Source organism: Cololabis saira, chromosome 17 (assembly GCF_033807715.1).
Source record: "Cololabis saira isolate AMF1-May2022 chromosome 17, fColSai1.1, whole genome shotgun sequence".
NCBI classification, from domain to species: Eukaryota; Metazoa; Chordata; class Actinopteri; order Beloniformes; family Belonidae; genus Cololabis; species Cololabis saira.
In genome coordinates, this window is record NC_084603.1 from 3208639 (window position 1) to 3224873 (window position 16235).

General features: G+C 37.6%; 1 protein-coding gene across 2 annotated transcripts in view; it reads right to left on the minus strand.

The window, feature by feature from the left end:
- Positions 1-15865, minus strand: part of LOC133464036 (kynurenine 3-monooxygenase-like) — a 58438-nt gene extending 42573 nt beyond the window's left edge. The window contains exons 1-6 of one of the 2 annotated variants that reach the window (XM_061745974.1): positions 15849-15865; positions 15318-15432; positions 13925-13994; positions 13251-13348; positions 10478-10567; positions 8475-8523 (exon numbers count right to left, since the gene is read on the minus strand). In XM_061745974.1, coding sequence (XP_061601958.1) covers positions 8475-8523; positions 10478-10567; positions 13251-13348; positions 13925-13994; positions 15318-15380 — 370 coding nt within the window. In that variant the 5' untranslated portion in view covers positions 15381-15432; positions 15849-15865. Of the gene's footprint in view, positions 1-8474; positions 8524-10477; positions 10568-13250; positions 13349-13924; positions 13995-15317; positions 15558-15848 lie in introns of those variants that run through there. The other variant, XM_061745973.1, reaches the window with a different exon arrangement.
- Positions 15866-16235: the final 370 nt, after the last annotated feature.

Here is a 16235-nt window from a genome sequence, read left to right on the forward strand (position 1 = left end):
GACAGGTATTGCCCCCCCCCCCGTTTAAATTTTGTGCATACCCCGCCTGTCAAAGTCACATTTTATGAATCCCAACACCTATGTCTACGTTCTGACCAAAAATTATTTGTCCCCTTTTTACGGATTGGCCGTGAGCTCGAGTTACAAATAAAAATTTGGGTTATTTTTTGCTGTTTCTCACACTCTACCAACTGAATTCCGCACTCTAGATTTGACGAAAAAGTGATTTCCAGTCCTCGCTTGTGTGTTCATATTTTGTAAAGTGTACATCTTAGGAAGAAACTGTTTGGTGTTTTGGAGAGAAGAAAGGTTTTCCTCTGTTTTGAAGTTTGAATGACATTTCTACGTGCAGGTATGAGAAAGTTAGGTGACTCAGAAAAAAGGTGAATTTTTGCTTTTTTTTTACCTCCTTCCAGCCACAGTGTGACATTCTGCCCCATTCACTTACATGGGAAAATCTCCCCATTAGTTTGGAAATTTGGAAATGTTTTTGCACTTCGTGCAAAAACTATTTGTGCGATCGCTCTGAAAATTCACAGGACTGTAGTTAAATTCAGGGCCTACAACTTTCTAAATCGGTTCAGAATTTTTCGAGTAACGGTGTGCGAGTGGTGAGGCCCCAAAGTTCTCCCAATGCGTTCCGGATGGCCGAAAAAGCGCACGTTTTCGCACGTTGCGAAAAACGTGCGCACCACTTGCTAATAAAAGTCATACCACTCGATTCCAGCTAACGGCGCACGTTTCTACGTTTTTACTTTTCGCGTTTTCTCAAAGCTGCAGGACTAGTTACGCCCCGAAGTTTATACGGAAGAATAAATAAATAAGCTGCTATGTCATTCCTGCAGTATTTCTGCAGGTGTTTTGGTCACTGCTATTATTTGTAATATATTATATTATTTGTAATCAGCACAAATTATCTGTCCCCATATGATAAAATCCTCCATCCCCCCTGATTCTTTTTTACAACTCGAGTACTGTGCATTAACAAATAAAACTAAAAACTTTAATCTCTAATCTTTACAGTGCAAACGTGCTTTTGACTTGACTTTCTTCTGGGATGGAGCATCCTGTGGTGTCGTGCTAATAAAATGGAAAAAGGGACTCTGTAAGCATAAACTCCTTGACGACGGCACACAGCTGTCGCTGGGTCTGGTTCTGAGAAAAACCCCGGTGTTTGCAATGTCACACTCCTTAAATCTCTTTATCTCTGTGTTCTCTGTGGGAGCCTGGATCGGTCCTGATAAGAGCGCCGAGCATCGGCCTCTCTTTATCCAGGGAATCTAATTAAACACGGAGCCGCGCCGTCACACTTTCCAAACATACACTCAGGTTCCCTCATTAGATATCAGGCAAAAATCCTTCCAGCTAAAAAGCTAAACACGTCCCCTGATGCACTCGGGCGCTTTAAAGACTCGCCAAGGAGCGAGAAAAGACTTCAAATTAGGACAAATGACGGGAAGAAACAAAGCAACTGTGTCGTTTAAATTGGAGTTTTGAGCAGTGTCTGTGATCAAAGAAATACACTGCAAAAATTCAAAATCTTAACAAGAATATTTGTCTTATTTCTAGTTAAAATGTCTCATTTGTAGTTGAAAAATCTCATTACACTTAAAACAAAAGTCATTACCAGAAAAATAACTTATTTGACCATTTTCACCTGTTTCAAGTAAATTTATTTCACTTGAAATAAGTAGAAAAATCTGCCAATGAAACAAGATTTATCTTCTCATTACAAGCAAAAAAAATATTGTTCCACTGGCAGATTTTTCTACTTATTTCAAGTGAAAATTGACTTGAAACAGGTGAAAATTGTCAAATTGTTAAATAAGTTATTTTGTTTTGGTAATTACTTTTGTTTTATGTGTAATGAGAGTTTTTGACTAAAAATGAGAAAATATTTATTTATTCATAAAATATTTTATTTAAAAATATTTTTCTTATTTTCTAGTTAAAATGTCTAATATTTATTAATATTTATTTATTAAAAAAAACTCTCATTACACTGGAAAAAACAACAATATTCACCTGTTTCAAGTAGATTTTCATTTATAATAAGTAGAAAAATCTGCCAGTGGAACAAGATTTTTTAGCTTGTAATAAGAAGATAAATCTTGTTACATTGGCAGATTTTTCTACTTATTTCAAGTGAAAATTTACTTGAAACAGGTGAAAATTGTCAAATAACAATTGAGGAGAGTATTCGCTGCATAAGCCTGTTGGCTTTTTGACCTCTCCTGTCACATTTGTTTTATTATTTTGATTGTAAGTGTTACTTTTATTGTGTGCAAACTAATAAAATGAAAAAAATAAAATAAAAATAACGTGTTATTTTTCTGGTAATGACTCTTGTTTTAAGTGTAATGAGAGTTTTTGACTAAAAATGAGACATTTTGACTAGAAATAAGACAAATATTCTTGTTAAGATTTTGAGTTTTTGCAGTGCAGAATAGACAGAAATATACAACCAGAAAAATAACTTGTTATTTGACAATTTTCACCTGTTTCACAACAGGTTACAAGCAAAAAAATCTTGTTTCACTGGCAGATTTTTCTACTTATTTCAAGTGAAGATTTACTTGAAACAGGTGAAAATTGTCAAATAAGTATTTTTTCTGGTAATGAGTCTTGTTTTAAGTGTAATGAGAGTTTTTGACTAAAAATGAGACATTTTGACTAGAAATAAGACAAATATTCTTGTTAAGATTTGGAGTTTTTGCAGTGTACTGTTGATACTCTAAAGCTGACGGTTATTTGCACGGACTTTAAACATATCGACTGTGATAATGTCGTTCACTTTTGTCCTCTGTAGGAGGACGTGACTCTACGACCTTTACGTTTAGCATAATTGATCAATTCTATCTGAATCCTTTTGTCCCTTAAAGACGACATACGAGCCTTTCACAAGTGAACCAACTCTTCAAGGTCACAGCAACTTCTACATTTCATGGCAACAAAAGTCTTCATTTTTTTTTGCAGATATCATGTTTGCATTGCGTAAAATTGGTATTTTTTCTGTTAATATCAAGGTCTTGATAGTAATTTGAACTGAAAACAGAAAAGGGATTGTTCTGGGAAAACAGCTGCTTTAACAAATGAAACTAATAACTTTCACTGTAATGTCACTGTGGTCTAGGGCTGCCACCTTTCAGAAATAGAAATAAGGGACACCCTGATTTCAGCAGCGCACAAGCCAAAAGAAAAAAGCCCCCAAACTTCTAAACTGAATAAAAATGTGTTTATTTTATATAAAAAAACAAAATGCTTTGATTTCAAGTTTAAAGTGCTTTAATAGCATTGAACTTGCATGACTGTACAGACAGACAACCATACTACTGAAATAGCCTCCTATGCTACGTATGTCCACATCAGCCCAAATGTATAATATAGCCTACAGGTGAAGAATATGGTGTAAAGGTTAATTTATTTCAATAATCCAACTAGAATATGGTGTAAACGTTAATTTATTTCAATAATCCAACTAGAATATGGTGTAAAAGTTAATTTATTTCAATAATTCAACTAGAATATGGTGTAAAAGTTAATTTATTTCAATAATTCAACTAGAATATGGTGTAAAAGTTAATTTATTTCAATAATTCAACTAGAATATGGTGTAAAAGTTAATTTATTTCAATAATTCAACTAGAATATGGTGTAAAAGTTAATTTATTTCAATAATTCAACTAGAATATGGTGTAAAAGTTAATTTATTTCAATAATCCAACTAGAATATGGTGTAAACGTTAATTTATTTCAATAATTCAACTAGAATATGGTGTAAAAGTTAATTTATTTCAATAATCCAACTAGAATATGGTGTAAAAGTTAATTTATTTCAATAATTCAACTAGAATATGGTGTAAAAGTTAATTTATTTCAATAATTCAACTAGAATATGGTGTAAAAGTTAATTTATTTCAATAATTCAACTAGAATATGGTGTAAAAGTTAATTTATTTCAATAATTCAACTAGAATATGGTGTAAAAGTTAATTTATTTCAATAATTCAACTAGAATATGGTGTAAAAGTTAATTTATTTCAATAATTCAACTAGAATATGGTGTAAAAGTTAATTTATTTCAATAATTCAACTAGAATATGATGTAAAAGTTAAGGAAAATACGGTACAAATAGCGTCCCGTATTAGTTCAATACGGGAGGCAACATTTTTTTCTCAAATAAAGGACAATTCCGTATTTTACGGGACGGGTGGCAACCCTACTGTGGTCACATGGATCCGTATTCCAGGTCTTTTATGGTGGAAATGTGGGCGGTGGAATCGGCACCGAAGGACAAACACCAACCAATCTGTTATCTGTTATAAGTGCCAAGGCCTGGCGGCGTGACGGCATCAGGTCAGCGCCCTCGGCTCATTTACACTTCAGTGATAGCTCCATTAATGCAGACGAGCACGTTAAAGTTTTACATCAACATATGTTTTCCCTCAAGGCGGCATCTTTCCCCGGGACGTCCATGCATCTTTCAACAGGACGCTGCAAAAACGGGAACAACTGATTCTCTCCACACGTCGTCTGACCAACATTAACCCCAAAGTGAAAACCAACATTACAAGGTGGTAAAAGCTTTGTGGACCAGGCCTTTTATAAAACACGCTGATTTTTCTACTTATTTCAAGTGAAAATTTACTTGAAACGGGTGAAAATTGTCAAATAAGTTATTTTTCTGGTGATGACTCTTGTTTTAAGTGTAATGAGATTTTTTGACTAAAAATAAGACATAGAAATAGAAATAAGACAAATATTCCTGGTAAGATTTTGAGTTTTTACAGTGTATACCCTTGAGTTGCTGATAATTTAATGACACCATGTGCTGTAGAGGAAGAAACATGCCAATCCCTTCCTTATCTAATATATTTGTCGATAAAGTAGTGATCTTCTTCCCGTATTTGCTCCTGAAAACTCATTTTGGTTTTGAGTCACACCATCGTTGCTCGTTTAAATGCTCCGCTCGAAATAACATCTTTATTCTTTTTGTAGTTTTTACTTCCTGTACTTACAGAACTTACAGTAAATGTAAAAAAGTCAACTTAAATCGTGAAGTTTCTGGCTCTTGAAAACCCCAGAAACATAGAACACTTAATGCATTTAGCAAATGTTTTGCTTTTGCACCTTTTCACTGCAAAAACTCAAAATCTTACCAGGAATATTTGTCTTATTTCTAGTTAAAATGTCTAATTTTTAGTTAAAAAATCTCATTACAATTAAAACAAGAGTCATTGCCAGAAAAATAACTTAGTATTTGACAATTTTCACCTATTTCAAGTAAATTTTCACTTGAAATAAGTCGAAAAATCTGCCAGTGGGACAAGATTTATCTTCTCATTACAAGCAAAAAAATCTTGTTCCACTGGCAGATTTTTCTACTTATTTTTTTTTAAACTGGAGCTTTTTCAAAAATGTTTGACCTTTTTTTTCCTTTTTTAAAATCTTTTTTTCCCTTTTTTCTTTTTTCCTTTCCTTTTTAATCTCGACATTTCAACTTTTTTCTCGACATTTTGACTTTTTTCAAGATTTATCTTCTCATTACAAGCAAAAAAATCTTGTTCCACTGGCAGATTTTTCTACTTATTTCAAGTGAAAATCTACTTGAAACAGGTGAAAATTGTTGATTTTTCCTGTGATGGGTCTTGTTTTAAGTGTAATGAGATTTCTTTTGAATAAAAATAAGACATTTTAACTAGAAATAAGACAAATATTCTTAAGATTTTGAGTTTTTTCAGTGTTGCTCTTTTCTCTTTTCTGCACTGCGAAGCCTTCGCTGCTTCTAGCATCGTTGGCAAATGGAGAGCCTCATATTTTGTTAAAAACTGGCACTGGCAAGACATTTTAACTAGAAATAAGACAAATGTTCCTGGTAAGATTTTGAGTTTTTACAGTGTATACCCTTGAGTTGCTGATAATTTAATGACACCATGTGCTGTAGAGGAAGAAACATGCCAATCCCTTCCTTATCTAATATATTTGCCGATAAAGTAGTGATCTTCTTCCCGTATTTGCTCCTGAAAACTCATTTTTGAGTCACACCATCGTTGCCTGTTTAAATGCTCCGCTCGAAATAACATCTTTATTCTTTTTGTAGTTTTTACTTCCTGTACTTACAGAACTTACAGTAAATGTAAAAAAGTCAACTGAAATCGTGAAGTTTCTGGCTCTTGAAAACCCCAGAAACATATAACACTTAATGCATTTAGCAAATGTTTTGCTTTTACACCTTTTCACTGCAAAAACTCAAAATCTTACCAGGAATATTTGTCTTATTTCTAGTTAAAATGTCTCATTTTTAGTTAAAAAATCTCATTACACTTAAAACAGGAGTCATTGCCAGAAAAAGAACTTAGTATTTGACAATTTTCACCTGTTTCAAGTAAATTTTCACTTGAAATAAGTCGAAAAATCTGCCAGTGGGACAAGATTTATCTTCTCATTACAAGCAAAAAAATCTTGTTCCACTGGCAGATTTTTCGACTTATTTTTTTTTTAAACTGGAGCTTTTTCAAAAATGTTTGACACCATCGTTGCCTGTTTAAATGCTCCGCTCGAAATAACATCTTTATTCTTTTTGTAGTTTTTACTTAAAGAACTTACAGTAAATCCAAAAAGTCAACTCAAATCATGAAGTGTTACATCAGTTAACAGTTTTCGGCTCTTGAAAACCCCCAGAAACATATTACACTTGATGCATTTAGCAAATGTTTTGCTTTTGCAGCCCTCTTTTCTCTTTTCTCTTTTCTGCAGGCTTCGCCTTCGCTGCCTCTAGCATCTTTGGCAAATAGAGAGCCCCATATTTTGTTAAAAACTGGCACGGATCGTAGATGACAGGGTGGCAAGTACAGTTGTAAAGAAAGGAGAAGTTTTATGCACTTTTAGCAGATGGATCATTAAAGGCGGTAATGAACTGGAAAGCAGTTTGCCGGATGAAGGTTTTGTCTGATCGTGTCTGTGACTTTGAGCAGGTTTGTGAGCAACACTGTGAACTAAACCTGCTCTCATTTCAATGGACAAACTCTGGCTTTCTACATGTGTTTAAATCCCTAAACATTGCTCCTGATCCACGACTTCCTCATCTCTCCATCCTCCTCTTCCTCATCAGCTCTAATCAGATTATTCCTCCTCAATTCTCTGAAAAATCATTTCAGCCTCGTTTAGTCCCAACATTTAAGAGAGTTTAACAAGTCATGATGTCCTACGGAAGAGTATCAGGGCCAGGCAGGAGAAAAATAGAAATAATATTTTAGAGGAGGAAGATTTTTTTTTTTATTACGCACTTCGAGAAAAAAGTCGGAATGTCGAGAAAAAAGTAAAAATGTTGAGATTAATGTTGAAGTACAATTTCGAGAAAAAAGTCGAAATGTTGTGAATAAAGTTGAAATGTCGAGAAAAAAGGCGAAATTTTGACTTTATTTTTGAAATGTATTCTTGTATTTCAACATTAATCTCGACATTTGTTGTCTGTTTTTCAGGAACCTCAGTTCACCTCAGACGTGAAAGCGGTTTACTAGAAGAGCTGCACATCTGTAAAGACACAGCTGGATCCCTGAAAGAAAGTTAGTCCACTGGGCTGTAACCTGGTGCAGCTCGTCTTTTATGTTAAAGGTATTGTGACATCATTTTTAACATGCTTTTAACACTATTAAAAGTCTTGGCCAACATCCCTCAAATGTGTCTAAAAGAGTGTAACAAGAAAAACTTCACTCTAGTACTCCATTCCTGGCTTTTTATTACAGTGTTTTTTTGCCCCGTGAAAAATGCTTCCTTTTCCCCCTTTCCTGTCAATCATTGCGCCGCTCCTCCTCCAAACCTCCTCCTCCTCCAGCCATACGCTCACAGCGGCGTCGGAGAGTTAAGCCGGGAGCGACAGGCGAAGCATGCACGGAAAAGCAGCAGGGAGAACCAGAGCAAACAATCATAAAAATAAAGGCATGCAAGCAGCAGTTCTCCTTATCTTAAGTCCAGTCAGTGGCCGCGGGTCTTCTTAGCAGTTTTCCTCCGGTGATTAGAACAAAAGAGGCTCTAAACAGCTCCGTGTTAAGCCTGATTTATGGTTCCGCTTTAAATCGACGCAGAGCCTACGCCGTAGGGTTCAGCGTACCGAGCGCGTCGCCGCGTAACCCTACGCCGTAGGCTCTGCGTCGGTGTAATGCGGAACCATAAATCAGCCTTTATGGTGCGCTGGAGAGGAGAGGAGGCAGGGAGCTGGGTGGAGGGGGCGGTGATTTAGCGGGGCGGTGATTTAGCGGGTCGTTACGTAACGATCCGCCACCAAACCAGGTGAGCCGTTTTTGCATAGTTATGCGGAAAATCCCAGAAAGCACACAATACACTGAATGTTAAAAGTTTGTTGTTTTTTGGGTGTAATTGATGTCAAGACACCCAACAAAACACAAACAATCAAGAAAAATATGTTTTTCATGTCACAATCCCTTTAAATCACACAAAGCCAGTATTAACGTACCTGTTAGAAGCTCTTTGTTCAGGTTGGCTCGGTCCACAGACAGGATGAACTGAAAGGAGAACAATCAGAGATGAAGTGCAAATATGTTCAAACTTCTCAAGCAGAATCACAAGTGCGTCCGTTTTAAAAATGGGAACAGGAAGTCTCTGAATATTTTTGTTTCATTTTACCGTGAATGGCCCCTAATGTGATTAAGAGCAGCTCGGTAATCGTGCAACTATTTTCAGACAAGACTCATCCTACATGCAAAAAACAACAGGGACACGTTTTTATAATGTAATTCAAACCTCCGGTTAGATGAGCTGCGATTAGTCGTCATGCGCTGCTGCATTTACATACATTTACATTTACATACATGATGCAATTCTTACAGCACGTTTCCAAACAGATTCTTCTCATAAATCTGCACCGAATGGCACGATAAAGACGAGGCCTCAAGTTCCAGCGTTGATGTTTTCTTGCAGGAGTTTCCATGAACATGTCAGATTTGTAGGTTTATTTGATTTGAAGATTTTTATTTCGAACATGCATGTTAAAAAAAAGAATACAAAAAAGTAAAAAAAATTAAGTACAGTCCCTGTGTTTGACGGAATGGGAGAATGGTTAAAGCAATTAGTTTAAATATCGCCTGTCTCCACTTCCTGGTTCAAAAGCCATTAAAAACAATATTTTGTGGCTGGACGACGCTCTGGCTAAGGTCTGGTTAGGTTAATGCATCACTTATGATTGGTTAGAAGTAAGAAACGCTTGTGGTTTTTGTTAAAAATAATAATTTCACATCACTTACGCCAGCTCCGTCGTCATGGCGACAGCAAACAACATGGTTAAATACTCAAATTTACGTTAAATACCAGAAAACACGGTTAAATACTGTTAAAAATCATCAAAACACCATTAAAACACTGTAAAAACAGCGTTAAAAACATGCTTTTACAAACTGACAGTAACAAACAGTAACTTGCACGTCAAAAACTCATAACTTAGCCACTATAATAAAGAATAATATATTCATAATAATAATGTAATAATCCGTGTATATATCACGACAACGGAGCCCATTGACTTTGCATGGTACAATATCCGTGGTGCTCACACGGAATTATACCATTTCCGTGTTGGTGCCACGGAAAATAGTGGTGAGAGGTCGTGGCCATTTCACGGATTTTTGTGAGATCAGGTTGAATTAAACTGACCCCTGAAGTTGTAGCCTCCCTCTCTTTCAAAAAATATCCCCTGTATTTGTCCCCGTAAATTAATTATTCTTTGCTTTGAACATTAGTTTTACTGTATTGAAACTAGGGCTGTTCGATTAATCGATTTTAAATCGTAATCGCGATTATGTAATTAGAACGATGTTAAAACATGAAAATCGTAAAATCGATTTTTCACTTTTTTTTTTATTTTTTTATTTATTTTTATTTTTTTTACCTTGTCTTCACACATATTAATGATTGATGGAAATACCTCTCAATACCTGCGACAAGTGCCCCATTACACACCTCTACCTCCTTCATGGGTTGCATTATTATTTAGCATGCAAAGACCCAGTTTAGTTTAATTAGAAGATGTCTTGTTTTATTTACTTGGAAATATAACTTACTGTATGTTTGCAAGTGCTGATTTTCTGATTTTTTTTTCAGAGATAAAACTTTATATTTTATTATATTTTTTAAAACTTTTTTTCAACTCATTTTACAGAGTTTTGCACTTTATTCATTCATTTTTGGTTTAATAAGAGCAAAGTTTGCACTTAAAGCCCAATGGGGCAAATGTTCAATAAAAAAACAGCATATTTGAAATAATTTCTTTGCCTTTTGTCAATTCACAAAATAATCGTAATCGAAAATCGGATTTTGAGAGAAAAAAATCGAGATTTTATTTTTGGGCAAAATCGAACAGCCCTAATTGAAACTGATGAACTGTGATTTGGATTGTAGAAATAATTGATCAGTGTGATCCTGGCTCTTTCTGCTTCTGTTTGTTCCCCCAGACCTCCGGTTTACCTGGCCTTTCTTTCCGTAGGGGATCGGGGACTGTTTCCCACTCAGCGAGTGGATCATCCTCGCGTGCATCGGGATTCCCTTAGAGACGATCTGTGCAAAAAAAGTAAATACACAAGTTATTGCAGACATTAAAACAGACGAGTGCAAGCATTCAGTGTGTGGTGGTTGGCACTGAGGAAACCTGAAAACCCGACAAAGCGGGCCGGATTCTGTCATGCTGAAAATTCCTGCAAGTGTGTGAAGAAACGGGGCTGATGTGGAGCCCGAGGGATTAACCAGCTTTCTGCAGCAAATGTGGGCCGACTGGAACGACTGAACCAACATCCCAGGGTGGGAGGGACAGTTCTGTGATCACGTCTAAAGTTCTGCTGAAGAATGTTGTTATGGTCCGTCTCATAGCGATATTCAGACTCTCTGTTGACTCCTCATATATATCTATTAGTGTTAGCTTTCACATCTCTCTTAGCAAGACGTCGTATCCTACTGTCATGGAAATCCCCCAATTCTCCGTCCATTGCTCTTTGGCTTTAGTGATGTTGTGTTTTTTTCTCAAATTGGAAGAGTTGAGATATTCAGTAAAAGCCAACTCGTCTAAATTTGTTCAAAAATGGCTGTCTTTCATAGATTATTTTAACTCGTTGAAGACTCTACCCACAGACTGATCCCCCCCTTACCTTCATTTCTTTTAATTTTTTTCATTTATTTATTTTTAGGGCCCGAGCATTTACAGTGCGAAGGCCCTATTGTATCTGTAGGAATTTTTCTTCTTTATTTTTATTTTTCCGACGAAATGAGGGCCTTTTTTCCCCTAAACGTGTCCCAAAAGTCACCAAATTTTGCACCAAGCCAGGCCTGGTGATAAATGTGATATTTAAAGGTTTACATTAATGGGCGTGGCCTAACGGCTCAACAGTGCCCCCTAGAAAACTTTGTGCCTCAAGCCCCACAATACGGTTTGACGTACATGTACGAAAATCGCTACACACCTGTATCATGTCACACCTTAAAGAAAAGTCTCTTGGTGCCATGGCCGAAACCCAACAGGAAGTCGGCCATTTTGAATTAATCGTGTAATTTTGGCGCAATTTATGCCATTCCTTCGGACGTTAATGCGGCCGAACCGTAAAGTGCACCCAGGTGTGTTATACATCAAAATGTGCGTCTCCATCATGCAACGATGGGCATTACTTTTCTCAGTCAAAAGCATTACCATGGCGACGATAGACGCCAAAAAGCGCTACCTTGTGAGGGCCTAATTAGGTTTTGTGTGTTAGCAAAAGGGAAAAAAGGGACAATGTATAATGTATAACCCCTCCTTGAACCTCCACCTTACTGTGGTGGAGGGGTTTGTGTGCCCGAGTGATCCTAGGAGCTATGTTGTCGGGGGCGTTACGCCCCTGGTAGGGTCTCCCATGGCAACCAGGTCCTGGGTGACGGGCCAGACTAAGAGCCCATCTTGAAGAGGAAGAGACCAAGGGCCGTTACGTCGCCCGGATCGGCGTCACCGGGGCCCCGCCCTGGAGCCAGGCCTGGGGTTGGGGCTCGCTGGCGAGCGCCTGGTGGCCGGGTCTTTGCTCGTGGCCTCGCTGGGGGGGAAGGAGCCGGAGCTTGTGCGTGAGGTTGAGAGGTACCGGCTAGAGATAGTCGGGCTCACCTCCACACATAGCTTGGGCTCTGGAACCCAGCTCCTTGAAAGGGGCTGGACCCTCCACTACTCTGGAGTTGCCCAGGGTGAGAGGCGGCGGGCTGGTGTGGGCTTGGTTATAGCCCCCCAGCTCAGCCGCCATGTGTTGGAGTTCACCCCGGTGAACGAGAGGGTCGCTTCCCTGCGCCTTCGGGTCGGGAAAAGGTCTCTCACTGTTGTTTGTGCCTACGGGCCGAACATCAGTGGGGAGTACCCGGCCTTCTTGGAGTCCCTGGGAGGAGTACTGGATAGTGCTCCAACTGGGGACTCCATTGTTCTACTGGGGGACTTCAACGCTCACGTGGTGTCATGGTTTCTCAGTTGGATATGTTTTTTACTTGATAACTCACTCTCCTGTCGTTCCAGATCCTGCCACCCTCATTAGCCAGAAATCCACTCATTCCCTTCACCTGTGCTTCCTCACCCAGCTCCACATCTGGTTTCCCTCATCAGTTCCCCTCATATACCGGCCCATTTCCACCTTCTAGTTTGCCAGATTGTCGAGTGTAGATGCCTCACTTTCCAGCCACTGATTCTGATCAGTTTTCTGCCTGTCTGTCTGCGACCTTGCCTGATTCCGGTTTTTGGATTTTTGCCTGCCCCTCTGGATTCGTTTGCCTGATCTGCCTGACTACCCAGTTTGACCCCTGCCTGCCTTTTGACAAAGATTAAAGCCTCTTGGACTCTGATCTGCCTGGTGTTGTGCATTTGGGTTCTCTGTCCTGTCTGAGCCGTGACACGTGGGCAATGACAGTGATACCTGGAGAGGCGCGATTGGGAGGAACGGCCTCCCCGATCTGAACCCGAACGGTGCTTTGTTGTTGGACTTCTGTATTTATGTCTATTATGTGAGGTTAGGTGCCAATGGGGGGGGGGGGTGTTCAGTAATTATGTTTATGACTATTGTTTGCAGAACAGCTGTTTTCTTATGTAAAAACTTAATAAACAGATTGTTAATGGACGACCGACACCAGTGGGTTTTCAGTTTCTCTCCGTTGACATTATTTGGACCAGATAACGGGGACGGGTCACTGAACCTCCGGTCCCTGACACGAAGCTCCTCTGATTTGGGAACACGGGTCAGATTACCTTCTCCTCCATTCCAACATTCTTCAGGGCCTGCCGACCTCGGTGGGACAACGCCAGGTTGATGCTCCGGCCCTTCACAGTTCTGGCCGTCCGGATGTCTGAGAAAAAACACACGCACAGATCCGGCTACAGCCGTGAAAAACACACGCACAGATCCGGCTGCAGCCGTGAAAAACACACGCACAGATCCGGCTGCAGCCGTGAAAAACACGTGTAAAGGTGTACGAGCTTTTCACTGGGATGCACTGCAAAAACTCAAAATCTAGTCTTATTTCTAGTTAAATTTCTCATTTTTAGGCAAATAAATCTCTTTACATTTAAAACTAGACTCATCACTGAAAAAAACAACAATTTTCACCTGTTTCAAGTAGATTTTCACTTAAAATAAGTAGAAAAATCTGCCAGTGGGACAAGATTTTTTTGCTTGTAATGAGAAGATAAATCTTGTCCCACTGGCAGATATTTCTACTTATTTCAAGTGAAAACTTTGTTATTTTCCTGGTAATGACTCTTGTTTTAAGTGTAATGAGATTTTTTTTAACTAAAAATGAGACATTTTAACTAGAAATATGACAAATATTCCTGGTAAGATTTTCAGTTTTTGCAGTGTGTGGACGTAATCTTTTATTTGTGGAGTGTAGGCTTTAAAAAAAAATTAAAGTTTGGACTTCTACCTTCTCGAGTTTCAAAGACTTCCACTTCAAACCCTCGTTTGGCGAAGAAGCAGGCGTTCAGCGCTCCCACCTACGGAGTTAAGAGATATGGATTAAAAACCTTAACTTAAATCGCTGCGTTCATAATTTGTTAAGGGTCCAAATGTCAGCTGCAAAAACTCAAAATCTGAAGCAGATTTTTCTACTTGTTTCAAGTGAAAATCTACTTGAAACAGGGGAAAATTGTTGTTTTTTTTACTAAAATGAGACATTTTAACTAGAAATAAGACAAATATTCTTGTTAAGATTTTGAGTTTTTGCAGTGTGAATAATAACAACTCCTGGATCCAAATCCCCCCGGCTCAGTGTTTCTGCTCTTCTTATTCTCCTCTAAACTCAGGCGTAAAATGATTCAGTTTGAGTGCCCAAACAGAAAAGTCCTACTTGTTATGTCTAGTGAATGAAAAGCACAGTTGAAATATTATAAAGGCATGAGAAATCATAAAAACAAATAGCAAAAATAGCAACCGCAAACCCATTTTGAGGGAACCACATAGTCGTACATTAGTAACTGGTGGCTGCACGATATTGATCTGCTTCAACTTGCAGCGTCATATCTATTCTTTACTTTTAAATGCATACACCCATTTTTTTACTTTAATAATAATATGGTTTTCTAAAGGTAATCCCTCAACAAGAAGAGCGTTGCCACAGAAAAAAGCACACTGCAAAAACTCAAAATCTTAACAAGAATATTTTTCTTATGTTTTTTTGCTTGTTTCACGTGAAAATTGACTTGAAAAGTCAGTTATATTTCTGGTAATGACTCTTGTTTTAAGTGTAATGAGATTTTTGACAAAAAAATTTGACATTTTTTAAGTGTAATGAGATTTTTTGACTAAAAATTAGACATTTTAACTAGAAATAAGACAAATATTCCTGGTAAGATTTTGAGTTTTTGCAGTGCATGGCAGCTGCTTCAACGCATTTGGTTATAAAAATATAACAGAATTGACAGAAATATATAACCTGAAAAATAACTTGCAATTTGACAATTTTCACCTGTTTCAAGTAAATTTTCACTTAAAATAAGTAGAAAAATCTGCCAGTGGAACAAGATTTTTTTACTTGTAATGAGAAGATAAATCTTGTCCCACTGGCAGATTTTTCTACTACTTATTACTTACTTATTTCAAGTGAAAATTGACTTGAAACAGGTGAAAATTGTCAAATAACAAGTTATTTTTCTGGTAATGAGTCTTGTTTTTAAGTGTAATGAGATTTTTTGACTAACAATGAGACATTTTAACTAGAAATAAGACAAATATTCCTGGTAAGCTTTTGAGTTTTTGCAGCTCATATTTGGAGTCATGAACATTTCCAGTGAATCTACAGTGTGTTTTGATTTTCTTACCAAGCCCCCTCCTACCACGGCCACTACTTTCTTCTTGTTTTCTGTGCCGGCCTGGTTCTCCATGTTTGTGTCCGGGGGTCTGAGCAGATCAGGGTCCAGCAGGGACTTTATGCAACTGGAAAGTTAAGATTTAAAAGAGGAGGAGCTCTGTGGAATCTCATGCATGTCACTTTCATAAGCAGTTCCTCTTTCACTTCAAACAGTAACAAAAACTAATAAAACAGGGCTTTCTATCAATGTAAAAACAAAGAAAATAGAACATAAACCAGTTAGCATTTGTTATTTTGAACCCCCACCCCAATCCTGGATTCTTATTCTCTAAATAAGAAATTGCTCATTCAAACAAATGCATTACCGTACTTTCAGAGGATTTAAACCTTCCTTTTGTAACACAGTAAGTCTCTGGTTATATGTTGCTCTTAAGTATTCCAACCAAAGCGTATATGAATCTTAATAAAACAATGTTACAGTAAAAGTTGACGGTGTTTAGAGTCTAAACTAAACTCTTTAAAGTCTAAACTTTAGACCGACCTGATAAGAGTTGATTAAATGTCCTGCTGCTGTACCACGTGACTAATTCAACTACAGATATCTGGCTCCACCTGGTGGCCAAACGGTGACATTACCGGGGCTGGAGCGTCATCAAGTGTCATCAAGCACAGAAGGGAATAATGAAAGAAAGAACCTCCCAAAATATGAACGACCGCATATACAGGACTGTCTCAGAAAATTAGAATATTGTGATAAAGTTGTTTATTTTCTGTAATTCAATTAAAAAAACAAAAATGTCATACATTCTGGATTCATTACAAATCAGATTAACATTCCCAGAATATTCAAATTTTTTGAGATAGGATATTTGAGTTTTCTTAAACTGTAAGCCATGATCAGCAATATTAAAATAATAAAAGGCTTGCA